The sequence below is a fragment of the Engystomops pustulosus genome, chromosome 8 (assembly GCF_040894005.1).
Source record: "Engystomops pustulosus chromosome 8, aEngPut4.maternal, whole genome shotgun sequence".
NCBI classification, from domain to species: Eukaryota; Metazoa; Chordata; class Amphibia; order Anura; family Leptodactylidae; genus Engystomops; species Engystomops pustulosus.
Window position 1 is genome coordinate 126,430,509 of NC_092418.1, and position 12,748 is coordinate 126,443,256.

Consider the following 12,748-nt stretch of genomic DNA (forward strand, 5'->3'; position numbering starts at 1 on the left):
CCAGCGCCGATGCGCCACAATCCGATCGCGTGCGCCAAAATCCCGGGGCAATTTAAGTACAAGCGGCGCAAAACGGAAATATTCGGGTAACACGTCGGGAAAACGCGAATCGGGCCCTTAATAAATGACCCCCAATGTATCTATAGGCTCTTACATACACCCGGGGACATGTGTATGACCCTATGTAAGAGCCTATACAAGAAGGGGCGGGTGTTACCCAGCGATCGGGCCCCTGTTATATATATGAGATGGGGAGTCTGTGGTCAGCCATGAAGGGGCGGGTGTTACCCAGCGATCGGGCCCCTGTTATATATATGAGATGGGGAGTCTGCGGTCAGCCATGGAGGGGCGGGTGTTACCCAGTGATCGGGCCCTGTTATATATATGAGATGGGGAGTCTGCGGTCAGACATGAAGGGGCGGGTGTTACCCAGCGATCGGGCCCCTGTTATATATATGAGATGGGGAGTCTGCGGTCAGACATGAAGGGGCAGGTGTTACCCAGCGATCGGGCCCCTGTTATATATATGAGATGGGGAGTCTGCGGTCAGACATGAAGGGGCGGGTGTTACCCAGTGATCGGGCCCCTGTTATATATATGAGATGGGGAGTCTGCGGTCAGACATGAAGGGGCGGTGTTACCCAGTGATCGGCCCTGTTATATATATGAGATGGGGAGTCTGCGGTCAGACATGAAGGGGCGGTGTTACCCAGTGATCGGCCCTGTTATATATATGAGATGGGGAGTCTGCGGTCAGACATGAAGGGGCGGGTGTTACCCAGTGATCGGCCCTGTTATATATATGAGATGGGGAGTCTGCGGTCAGACATGAAGGGGCAGGTGTTACCCAGCGATCGGGCCCCTGTTATATATATGAGATGGGGAGTCTGCGGTCAGCCATGAAGGGGCGGGTGTTACCCAGCGATCAGGCCCCTGTTATATATATGAGATGGGGAGTCTGTGGTCAGCCATGAAGGGGCGGGTGTTACCCAGCGATCGGGCCCCTGTTATATATATGAGATGGGGAGTCTGCGGTCAGCCATGAAGGGGCGGGTGTTACCCAGCGATCGGGCCCCTGTTATATATATGAGATGGGGAGTCTGCGGTCAGACATGAAGGGGCGGGTGTTACCCAGCGATCGGGCCCCTGTTATATATATGAGATGGGGAGTCTGCGGTCAGCCATGAAGGGGCGGGTGTTACCCAGCGATCGGGCGCCTGTTATATATATGAGATGGGGAGTCTGCGGTCAGCCATGAAGGGGCGGGTGTTACCCAGCGATCGGGCCCCTGTTATATATATGAGATGGGGAGTCTGCGGTCAGACATGAAGGGGCGGGTGTTACCCAGTGATCGGGCCCCTGTTATATATATGAGATGGGGAGTCTGCGGTCAGCCATGAAGGGGCGGTGTTACCCAGCGATCGGCCCCTGTTATATATATGAGATGGGGAGTCTGCGGTCAGACATGAAGGGGCAGGTGTTACCCAGTGATCGGGCCCTGTTATATATATGAGATGGGGAGTCTGCGGTCAGACATGAAGGGGCAGGTGTTACCCAGCGATCGGGCCCCTGTTATATATATGAGATGGGGAGTCTGCGGTCAGACATGAAGGGGCGGGTGTTACCCAGCGATCGGCCCTGTTATATATATGAGATGGGGAGTCTGCGGTCAGACATGAAGGGGCAGGTGTTACCCAGCGATCGGGCCCCTGTTATATATATGAGATGGGGAGTCTGCGGTCAGACATGAAGGGGCGGGTGTTACCCAGTGATCGGCCCTGTTATATATATGAGATGGGGAGTCTGCGGTCAGACATGAAGGGGCGGGTGTTACCCAGCGATCGGCCCCTGTTATATATATGAGATGGGGAGTCTGCGGTCAGCCATGAAGGGGCGGTGTTACCCAGCGATCGGCCCCTGTTATATATATGAGATGGGGAGTCTGCGGTCAGACATGAAGGGGCAGGTGTTACCCAGTGATCGGGCCCTGTTATATATATGAGATGGGGAGTCTGCGGTCAGACATGAAGGGGCAGGTGTTACCCAGCGATCGGGCCCCTGTTATATATATGAGATGGGGAGTTTGTGGTCAGACATGAAGGGGCGGGTGTTACCCAGTGATCGGGCCCCTGTTATATATATGAGATGGGGAGTCTGCGGTCAGACATGAAGGGGCGGGTGTTACCCAGCAATCGGCCCCTGTTATATATATGAGATGGGGAGTCTGCGGTCAGACATGAAGGGGCGGTGTTACCCAGTGATCGGCCCCTGTTATATATATGAGATGGGGAGTCTGTGGTCAGCCATGAAGGGGCGGGTGTTACCCAGTGATCGGGCCCCTGTTATATATATGAGATGGGGAGTCTGCGGTCAGACATGAAGGGGCGGGTGTTACCCAGTGATCGGGCCCCTGTTATATATATGAGATGGGGAGTCTGCGGTCAGACATGAAGGGGCGGGTGTTACCCAGTGATCGGGCCCCTGTTATATATATGAGATGGGGAGTCTGCGGTCAGACATGAAGGGGCGGGTGTTACCCAGTGATCGGGCCCCTGTGGTCAGACATGAAGGGGCGGGTGTTACCCAGTGATCGGGCCCCTGTTATATATATGAGATGGGGAGTCTGCGGTCAGCCATGAAGGGGCGGGTGTTACCCAGCGATCGGGCCCTTGTTATATATATATGAGATGGGGAGTCTGCGGTCAGACATGAAGGGGCGGGTGTTACCCAGCGATCGGGCCCCTGTTATATATATGAGATGGGGAGTCTGCGGTCAGACATGAAGGGGCGGGTGTTACCCAGCGATCGGGCCCCTGTTATATATATGAGATGGGGAGTCTGCGGTCAGACATGAAGGGGCGGGTGTTACCAGCGATCGGGCCCCTGTTATATATATATGAGATGGGGAGTCTGCGGTCAGACATGAAGGGGCGGGTGTTACCAGCGATCGGGCCCCTGTTATATATATGAGATGGGGAGTCTGCGGTCAGACATGAAGGGGCGGGTGTTACCCAGTGATCGGGCCCTGTTATATATATGAGATGGGGAGTCTGCGGTCAGACATGAAGGGGCGGGTGTTACCCAGTGATCGGGCCCTGTTATATATATGAGATGGGGAGTCTGCGGTCAGACATGAAGGGGCGGGTGTTACCCAGTGATCGGGCCCCTGTTATATATATGAGATGGGGAGTCTGCGGTCAGACATGAAGGGGCGGGTGTTACCCAGCAATCGGCCCCTGTTATATATATGAGATGGGGAGTCTGCGGTCAGACATGAAGGGGCGGGTGTTACCCAGCGATCGGGCCCCTGTTATATATATGAGATGGGGAGTCTGCGGTCAGACATGAAGGGGCGGGTGTTACCCAGTGATCGGGCCCCTGTTATATATATGAGATGGGGAGTCTGCGGTCAGACATGAAGGGGCGGGTGTTACCCAGTGATCGGGCCCCTGTTATATATATGAGATGGGGAGTCTGCGGTCAGACATGAAGGGGCGGGTGTTACCCAGTGATCGGGCCCCTGTGGTCAGACATGAAGGGGCGGGTGTTACCCAGTGATCGGGCCCCTGTTATATATATGAGATGGGGAGTCTGCGGTCAGACATGAAGGGGCGGGTGTTACCCAGCGATCGGGCCCTTGTTATATATATATGAGATGGGGAGTCTGCGGTCAGACATGAAGGGGCGGGTGTTACCCAGCGATCGGGCCCCTGTTATATATATGAGATGGGGAGTCTGCGGTCAGACATGAAGGGGCGGGTGTTACCCAGTGATCGGGCCCCTGTTATATATATGAGATGGGGAGTCTGCGGTCAGACATGAAGGGGCGGGTGTTACCAGTGATCGGGCCCTGTTATATATATGAGATGGGGAGTCTGCGGTCAGACATGAAGGGGCGGGTGTTACCAGCGATCGGGCCCCTGTTATATATATATGAGATGGGGAGTCTGCGGTCAGACATGAAGGGGCGGGTGTTACCAGCGATCGGGCCCCTGTTATATATATGAGATGGGGAGTCTGCGGTCAGACATGAAGGGGCGGGTGTTACCCAGTGATCGGGCCCTGTTATATATATGAGATGGGGAGTCTGCGGTCAGACATGAAGGGGCGGGTGTTACCCAGTGATCGGGCCCTGTTATATATATGAGATGGGGAGTCTGCGGTCAGACATGAAGGGGCGGGTGTTACCAGCGATCGGGCCCCTGTTATATATATGAGATGGGGAGTCTGCGGTCAGACATGAAGGGGCGGGTGTTACCAGCGATCGGGCCCCTGTTATATATATGAGATGGGGAGTCTGCGGTCAGACATGAAGGGGCGGGTGTTACCCAGTGATCGGGCCCTGTTATATATATGAGATGGGGAGTCTGCGGTCAGACATGAAGGGGCGGGTGTTACCCAGTGATCGGGCCCTGTTATATATATGAGATGGGGAGTCTGCGGTCAGACATGAAGGGGCGGGTGTTACCAGCGATCGGGCCCCTGTTATATATATGAGATGGGGAGTCTGCGGTCAGACATGAAGGGGCGGGTGTTACCAGCGATCGGGCCCCTGTTATATATATGAGATGGGGAGTCTGCGGTCAGGGAGTCCAGGGTAACTAGTGCAGGGTAAATATATGAGAGATAGAGGGTGGGACGGGGGATTCCACCATAACCGCCACATGTCCGCTCCTCCTCCCGGCTCCGCCCTCATTACCGGATCCGCTCTCAGGTGGACGCCGGATCTCAGTCACTGGAAGGAACCGGCAAAATCCCGATGACCCATCACTTATAGCGACACCAGGTTCATGTTTCTGTTATTTCTTCAAAACACATAAAAACTATTTTTATAAAAACTCACTGCATTGGGACACGACTTTCCCCAGACTGAGATGTAGGAGGCGACATGGATCCCGCTCAGAGGAATGCACGACACGCAATTTCCATCCAGTTTTTCTGCCCATCAGTGACATCATCAGTGACATCATCAGTGACATCATCTTTTCTTCTCATGTGAACACAATCCGGCAGCCAAAAAAAAAACCTCTAGTCATAAAGTTCGCCAAATCCACACGAAGTGAGCAGGTAAATAAAAGCTCCCACCTCAGAAGAACAACTTTATAACTCCGTCCTGAAACGGCCCCTTTAAATGGTGACGTCACGACCCGCCCCGACACTTCCGTGCCCTCACCCCGGTGACGTCATCCACGTGACATTCCAGGTCGCGGCGTCGCTGCCCCGCCTACTGCTGAGGACCTCGCGATCACCGAGGACCCGAGGGCAGGGCTGTCCGTGGCGCTGCCTGTCACCAGAGCGCGCGGATATGAAGCGGTAATAAGAGAACCGCCGCTTTCTGAGCGACGCGTCTCCATTTATAGACTGAATGAGGAATGTTAGGAGGGTAAATACCCGGTAAGAGACGGAGGGGGTAATAATACATGCTGTCAGGCGGCGGCGGGGCAGCCCCGGGCACACGGAAGCCGCTGGTGTTGGATGTTGTGACGGGAGAAGCCGGACGAGGAAGAGTCTGACAGAAACCTCCTACACCGAGACGTCTCCACCGGCACCCTCCCCGGTCATGCCGCTCTTCAGCTCCAACCCCTTCGACCAAGATGTTGGTGAGTTAGAGGAGGGATCGATCGCGCCGATATCGCCCTAATATCGCCCTAATATCCTCCCGATATCCTGGACACAGAGACCAGCGAAATAGCATTGTGGAGATGTTGTCTGTACCAACCAATCAGGGCGCTGCTCTCATTTTGTGGGAGCCAGAAGCGGCATTCTGATTGGTTGTCACCCATCTCCTCCGGTGATTGTGTGTCCTGGAGAAGCGTCCATATTGTGTCCCCCGTAGTGTTCCCTATGGCCTGGGCTGTATGTGGTATATGTGTCCCCCGTAGTGTTCCCTATGGCCTGGGCTGTATGTGGTATATGTGTCCCCCGTAGTGTTCCCTATGGCCTGGGCTGTATGTGGTATATGTGTCCCCCGTAGTGTTCCCTATGGCCTGGGCTGTATGTGGTATATGTGTCCCCCGTAGTGTTCCCTATGGCCTGGGCTGTATGTGGTATATGTGTCCCCGTAGTGTTCCCTATGGCCTGGGCTCTATGTGGTATATGTGTCCCCGTAGTGTTCCCTATGGCCTGGGCTGTATGTGGTATATGTGTCCCCCGTAGTGTTCCCTATGGCCTGGGCTGTATGTGGTATATGTGTCCCCCGTAGTGTTCCCTATGGCCTGGGCTGTATGTGGTATATTGTGTCCCCCGTAGTGTTCCCTATGGCCTGGGCTGTATGTGGTATATGTGTCCCCCGTAGTGTTCCCTATGGCCTGGGCTGTATGTGGTATATTGTGTCCCCCGTAGTGTTCCCTATGGCCTGGGCTGTATGTGGTATATGTGTCCCCCGTAGTGTTCCCTATGGCCTGGGCTGTATGTGGTATATGTGTCCCCCGTAGTGTTCCCTATGGCCTGGGCTGTATGTGGTATATGTGTCCCCCGTAGTGTTCCCTATGGCCTGGGCTGTATGTGGTATATGTGTCCCCGTAGTGTTCCCTATGGCCTGGGCTGTATGTGGTATATGTGTCCCCCGTAGTGTTCCCTATGGCCTTGGCTCTATGTGGTATATGTGTCCCCCGTAGTGTTCCCTATGGCCTGGGCTGTATGTGGTATATTGTGTCCCCCGTAGTGTTCCCTATGGCCTGGGCTGTATGTGGTATATGTGTCCCCCGTAGTGTTCCCTATGGCCTGGGCTGTATGTGGTATATGTGTCCCCCGTAGTGTTCCCTATGGCCTGGGCTGTATGTGGTATATGTGTCCCCGTAGTGTTCCCTATGGCCTGGGCTGTATGTGGTATATGTGTCCCCCGTAGTGTTCCCTATGGCCTGGGCTGTATGTGGTATATGTGTCCCCCGTAGTGTTCCCTATGGCCTGGGCTGTATGTGGTATATTGTGTCCCCCGTAGTGTTCCCTATGGCCTGGGCTCTATGTGGTATATGTGTCCCCCGTAGTGTTCCCTATGGCCTGGGCTGTATGTGGTATATGTGTCCCCCGTAGTGTTCCCTATGGCCTGGGCTGTATGTGGTATATGTGTCCCCCGTAGTGTTCCCTATGGCCTGGGCTGTATGTGGTATATGTGTCCCCCGTAGTGTTCCCTATGGCCTGGGCTGTATGTGGTATATGTGTCCCCCGTAGTGTTCCCTATGGCCTGGGCTCTATGTGGTATATGTGTCCCCCGTAGTGTTCCCTATGGCCTGGGCTGTATGTGGTATATGTGTCCCCCGTAGTGTTCCCTATGGCCTGGGCTCTATGTGGTATATGTGTCCCCCGTAGTGTTCCCTATGGCCTGGGCTGTATGTGGTATATGTGTCCCCCGTAGTGTTCCCTATGGCCTGGGCTGTATGTGGTATATGTGTCCCCCGTAGTGTTCCCTATGGCCTGGGCTGTATGTGGTATATGTGTCCCCCGTAGTGTTCCCTATGGCCTGGGCTGCATGTGGTATATGTGTCCCCCGTAGTGTTCCCTATGGCCTGGGCTGTATGTGGTATATGTGTCCCCCGTAGTGTTCCCTATGGCCTGGGCTGTATGTGGTATATGTGTCCCCCGTAGTGTTCCCTATGGCCTGGGCTGTATGTGGTATATGTGTCCCCCGTAGTGTTCCCTATGGCCTGGGCTGTATGTGGTATATGTGTCCCCCGTAGTGTTCCCTATGGCCTGGGCTGTATGTGGTATATTGTGTCCCCCGTAGTGTTCCCTATGGCCTGGGCTGTATGTGGTATATTGTGTCCCCCGTAGTGTTCCCTATGGCCTGGGCTCTATGTGGTATATGTGTCCCCCGTAGTGTTCCCTATGGCCTGGGCTGTATGTGGTATATGTGTCCCCCGTAGTGTTCCCTATGGCCTGGGCTGTATGTGGTATATGTGTCCCCCGTAGTGTTCCCTATGGCCTGGGCTCTATGTGGTATATGTGTCCCCCGTAGTGTTCCCTATGGCCTGGGCTGTATGTGGTATATGTGTCCCCCGTAGTGTTCCCTATGGCCTGGGCTCTATGTGGTATATGTGTCCCCCGTAGTGTTCCCTGTGGCCTGGGCTGTATGTGGTATATGTGTCCCCCGTAGTGTTCCCTATGGCCTTGGCTGTATGTGGTATATGTGTCCCCCGCAGTGTTCCCTATGGCCTGGGCTCTATGTGGTATATGTGTCCCCCGTAGTGTTCCCTATGGTCTGGGCTGTATGTGGTATATGTGTCCCCCGTAGTGTCCCCTATGGCCTGGGCTGTATGTGGTATATGTGTCCCCCGTAGTGTTCCCTATGGCCTGGGCTGTATGTGGTATATTGTGTCCCCCGTAGTGTTCCCTATGGCCTGGGCTCTATGTGGTATATGTGTCCCCCGTAGTGTTCCCTATGGCCTGGGCTCTATGTGGTATATGTGTCCCCCGTAGTGTTCCCTGTGGCCTGGGCTGTATGTGGTATATGTGTCCCCCGTAGTGTTCCCTATGGCCTGGGCTGTATGTGGTATATGTGTCCCCCGTAGTGTTCCCTATGGCCTGGGCTGTATGTGGTATATGTGTCCCCCGTAGTGTTCCCTATGGCCTGGGCTGTATGTGGTATATGTGTCCCCCGTAGTGTTCCCTATGGCCTGGGCTGTATGTGGTATATTGTGTCCCCCGTAGTGTTCCCTATGGCCTGGGCTGTATGTGGTATATGTGTCCCCCGTAGTGTTCCCTATGGCCTGGGCTCTATGTGGTATATGTGTCCCCCGTAGTGTTCCCTATGGCCTGGGCTCTATGTGGTATATGTGTCCCCCGTAGTGTTCCCTGTGGCCTGGGCTGTATGTGGTATATGTGTCCCCCGTAGTGTTCCCTATGGCCTGGGCTGTATGTGGTATATGTGTCCCCCGTAGTGTTCCCTATGGCCTGGGCTGTATGTGGTATATTGTGTCCCCCGTAGTGTTCCCTATGGCCTGGGCTGTATGTGGTATATGTGTCCCCCGTAGTGTTCCCTATGGCCTGGGCTGTATGTGGTATATGTGTCCCCCGTAGTGTTCCCTATGGCCTGGGCTGTATGTGGTATATTGTGTCCCCCGTAGTGTTCCCTATGGCCTGGGCTGTATGTGGTATATGTGTCCCCCGTAGTGTTCCCTATGGCCTGGGCTGTATGTGGTATATGTGTCCCCCGTAGTGTTCCCTATGGCCTGGGCTGTATGTGGTATGTGTCCCCCGTAGTGTTCCCTATGGCCTGGGCTGTATGTGGTATATGTGTCCCCCGTAGTGTTCCCTATGGCCTGGGCTGTATGTGGTATATGTGTCCCCCGTAGTGTTCCCTATGGCCTGGGCTGTATGTGGTATATGTGTCCCCCGTAGTGTTCCCTATGGCCTGGGCTGTATGTGGTATATTGTGTCCCCCGTAGTGTTCCCTATGGCCTGGGCTGTATGTGGTATATGTGTCCCCCGTAGTGTTCCCTATGGCCTGGGCTGTATGTGGTATATGTGTCCCCCGTAGTGTTCCCTATGGCCTGGGCTGTATGTGGTATATGTGTTCCCTATGGCCTGGGCTGTATGTGGTATATTGTGTCCCCCGTAGTGTTCCCTATGGCCTGGGCTGTATGTGGTATATGTGTCCCCCGTAGTGTTCCCTATGGCCTGGGCTGTATGTGGTATATGTGTCCCCCGTAGTGTTCCCTATGGCCTGGGCTGTATGTGGTATATGTGTCCCCCGTAGTGTTCCCTATGGCCTGGGCTGTATGTGGTATATTGTGTCCCCCGTAGTGTTCCCTATGGCCTGGGCTGTATGTGGTATATGTGTCCCCCGTAGTGTTCCCTATGGCCTGGGCTGTATGTGGTATATGTGTCCCCCGTAGTGTTCCCTATGGCCTGGGCTGTATGTGGTATATTGTGTCCCCCGTAGTGTTCCCTATGGCCTGGGCTGTATGTGGTATATGTGTCCCCCGTAGTGTTCCCTATGGCCTGGGCTGTATGTGGTATATGTGTCCCCCGTAGTGTTCCCTATGGCCTGGGCTGTATGTGGTATATGTGTCCCCCGTAGTGTTCCCTATGGCCTGGGCTGTATGTGGTATATGTGTCCCCCGTAGTGTTCCCTATGGCCTGGGCTGTATGTGGTATATGTGTCCCCCGTAGTGTTCCCTATGGCCTGGGCTGTATGTGGTATATGTGTCCCCCGTAGTGTTCCCTATGGCCTGGGCTGTATGTGGTATATGTGTCCCCCGTAGTGTTCCCTATGGTCTGGGCTGTATGTGGTATATGTGTCCCCCGTAGTGTTCCCTATGGCCTGGGCTGTATGTGGTATATGTGTCCCCCGTAGTGTTCCCTATGGCCTGGGCTGTATGTGGTATATGTGTTCCCTATGGCCTGGGCTGTATGTGGTATATGTGTCCCCCGTAGTGTTCCCTATGGCCTGGGCTGTATGTGGTATATGTGTCCCCCGTAGTGTTCCCTATGGCCTGGGCTGTATGTGGTATATGTGTTCCCTATGGCCTGGGCTGTATGTGGTATATGTGTCCCCCGTAGTGTTCCCTATGGCCTGGGCTGTATGTGGTATATTGTGTCCCCCGTAGTGTTCCCTATGGCCTGGGCTGTATGTGGTATATGTGTCCCCCGTAGTGTTCCCTATGGCCTGGGCTGTATGTGGTATATGTGTCCCCCGTAGTGTTCCCTATGGCCTGGGCTGTATGTGGTATATGTGTTCCCTATGGCCTGGGCTGTATGTGGTATATGTGTCCCCCGTAGTGTTCCCTATGGCCTGGGCTGTATGTGGTATATTGTGTCCCCCGTAGTGTTCCCTATGGCCTGGGCTGTATGTGGTATATGTGTCCCCCGTAGTGTTCCCTATGGCCTGGGCTGTATGTGGTATATTGTGTCCCCCGTAGTGTTCCCTATGGCCTGGGCTCTATGTGGTATATGTGTCCCCCGTAGTGTTCCCTATGGCCTGGGCTGTATGTGGTATATGTGTCCCCCGTAGTGTTCCCTATGGCCTGGGCTCTATGTGGTATATTGTGTCCCCCGTAGTGTTCCCTATGGCCTGGGCTGTATGTGGTATATGTGTCCCCCGTAGTGTTCCCTATGGCCTGGGCTGTATGTGGTATATTGTGTCCCCCGTAGTGTTCCCTATGGCCTGGGCTGTATGTGGTATATGTGTCCCCCGTAGTGTTCCCTATGGCCTGGGCTGTATGTGGTATATGTGTCCCCCGTAGTGTTCCCTATGGCCTGGGCTGTATGTGGTATATGTGTCCCCCGTAGTGTTCCCTATGGCCTGGGCTGTATGTGGTATATGTGTCCCCCGTAGTGTTCCCTATGGCCTGGGCTCTATGTGGTATATTGTGTCCCCCGTAGTGTTCCCTATGGCCTGGGCTGTATGTGGTATATGTGTCCCCCGTAGTGTTCCCTATGGCCTGGGCTGTATGTGGTATATGTGTCCCCCGTAGTGTTCCCTATGGCCTGGGCTGTATGTGGTATATGTGTCCCCCGTAGTGTTCCCTATGGCCTGGGCTGTATGTGGTATATGTGTCCCCCGTAGTGTTCCCTATGGCCTGGGCTGTATGTGGTATATTGTGTCCCCCGTAGTGTTCCCTATGGCCTGGGCTGTATGTGGTATATGTGTCCCCCGTAGTGTTCCCTATGGCCTGGGCTGTATGTGGTATATTGTGTCCCCCGTAGTGTTCCCTATGGCCTGGGCTCTATGTGGTATATGTGTCCCCCGTAGTGTTCCCTATGGTCTGGGCTGTATGTGGTATATGTGTCCCCCGTAGTGTTCCCTATGGCCTGGGCTGTATGTGGTATATGTGTCCCCCGTAGTGTTCCCTATGGCCTGGGCTGTATGTGGTATATGTGTCCCCCGTAGTGTTCCCTATGGCCTGGGCTGTATGTGGTATATTGTGTCCCCCGTAGTGTTCCCTATGGCCTGGGCTCTATGTGGTATATTGTGTCCCCCGTAGTGTTCCCTATGGCCTGGGCTGTATGTGGTATATTGTGTCCCCCGTAGTGTTCCCTATGGCCTGGGCTGTATGTGGTATATTGTGTCCCCCGTAGTGTTCCCTATGGCCTGGGCTGTATGTGGTATATGTGTCCCCCGTAGTGTTCCCTATGGCCTGGGCTGTATGTGGTATATGTGTCCCCCGTAGTGTTCCCTATGGCCTGGGCTGTATGTGGTATATTGTGTCCCCCGTAGTGTTCCCTATGGCCTGGGCTGTATGTGGTATATGTGTCCCCCGTAGTGTTCCCTATGGCCTGGGCTGTATGTGGTATATTGTGTCCCCCGTAGTGTTCCCTATGGCCTGGGCTGTATGTGGTATATGTGTCCCCCGTAGTGTTCCCTATGGCCTGGGCTGTATGTGGTATATGTGTCCCCCGTAGTGTTCCCTATGGCCTGGGCTGTATGTGGTATATGTGTTCCCTATGGCCTGGGCTGTATGTGGTATATGTGTTCCCTATGTATGTGGTATAACTGCTGGGGATAGGCCGCCCCTTTAAGTACTCCGTGCCGTAGAGTAATGCTGCCTTTAAGGGGCTCCGTGCGTGCAGAAGAGATTTATGACCTCAGAAGGTTATTTACACCTCTGAACCCTCAGTACTTGCCGAAGGTGATTGGGGGCCCCCTGTCCTGCCCCCTGTCCTGCCCCCTGTCCTGCCCCCTGTCCTGCCCCCTGTCCTGCCCCCTGTCCTGCCCCCTGTCCTGCCCCCTGTCCTGCCCCCTGTCCTGCCCCCTGTCCTGCCCCCTGTCCTGCCCCCTGTCCTGCCCCCTGTCCTGCCCCCTGTCCTG

At 54.6% G+C, this 12,748-nt stretch overlaps 1 protein-coding gene across 3 annotated transcripts in view; it reads left to right on the plus strand.

Annotated features, from left to right (window-relative positions):
- The first annotated feature begins 5,194 nt into the window (after nucleotides 1–5,194).
- The window catches only part of STAM2 (signal transducing adaptor molecule 2), a 29,800-nt gene continuing 22,246 nt past the window's right edge, over nucleotides 5,195–12,748 (plus strand). Inside the window, exon 1 of one of the 3 annotated variants that reach the window (XM_072122514.1) lies at nucleotides 5,195–5,313. Coding sequence is in view for 2 of the 3 variants with exons in the window: in XM_072122513.1 (XP_071978614.1) it covers nucleotides 5,561–5,600 (40 nt within the window). In the remaining variant the exon portion in view is untranslated. The other 2 variants (XM_072122513.1, XM_072122512.1) reach the window with 2 other exon arrangements.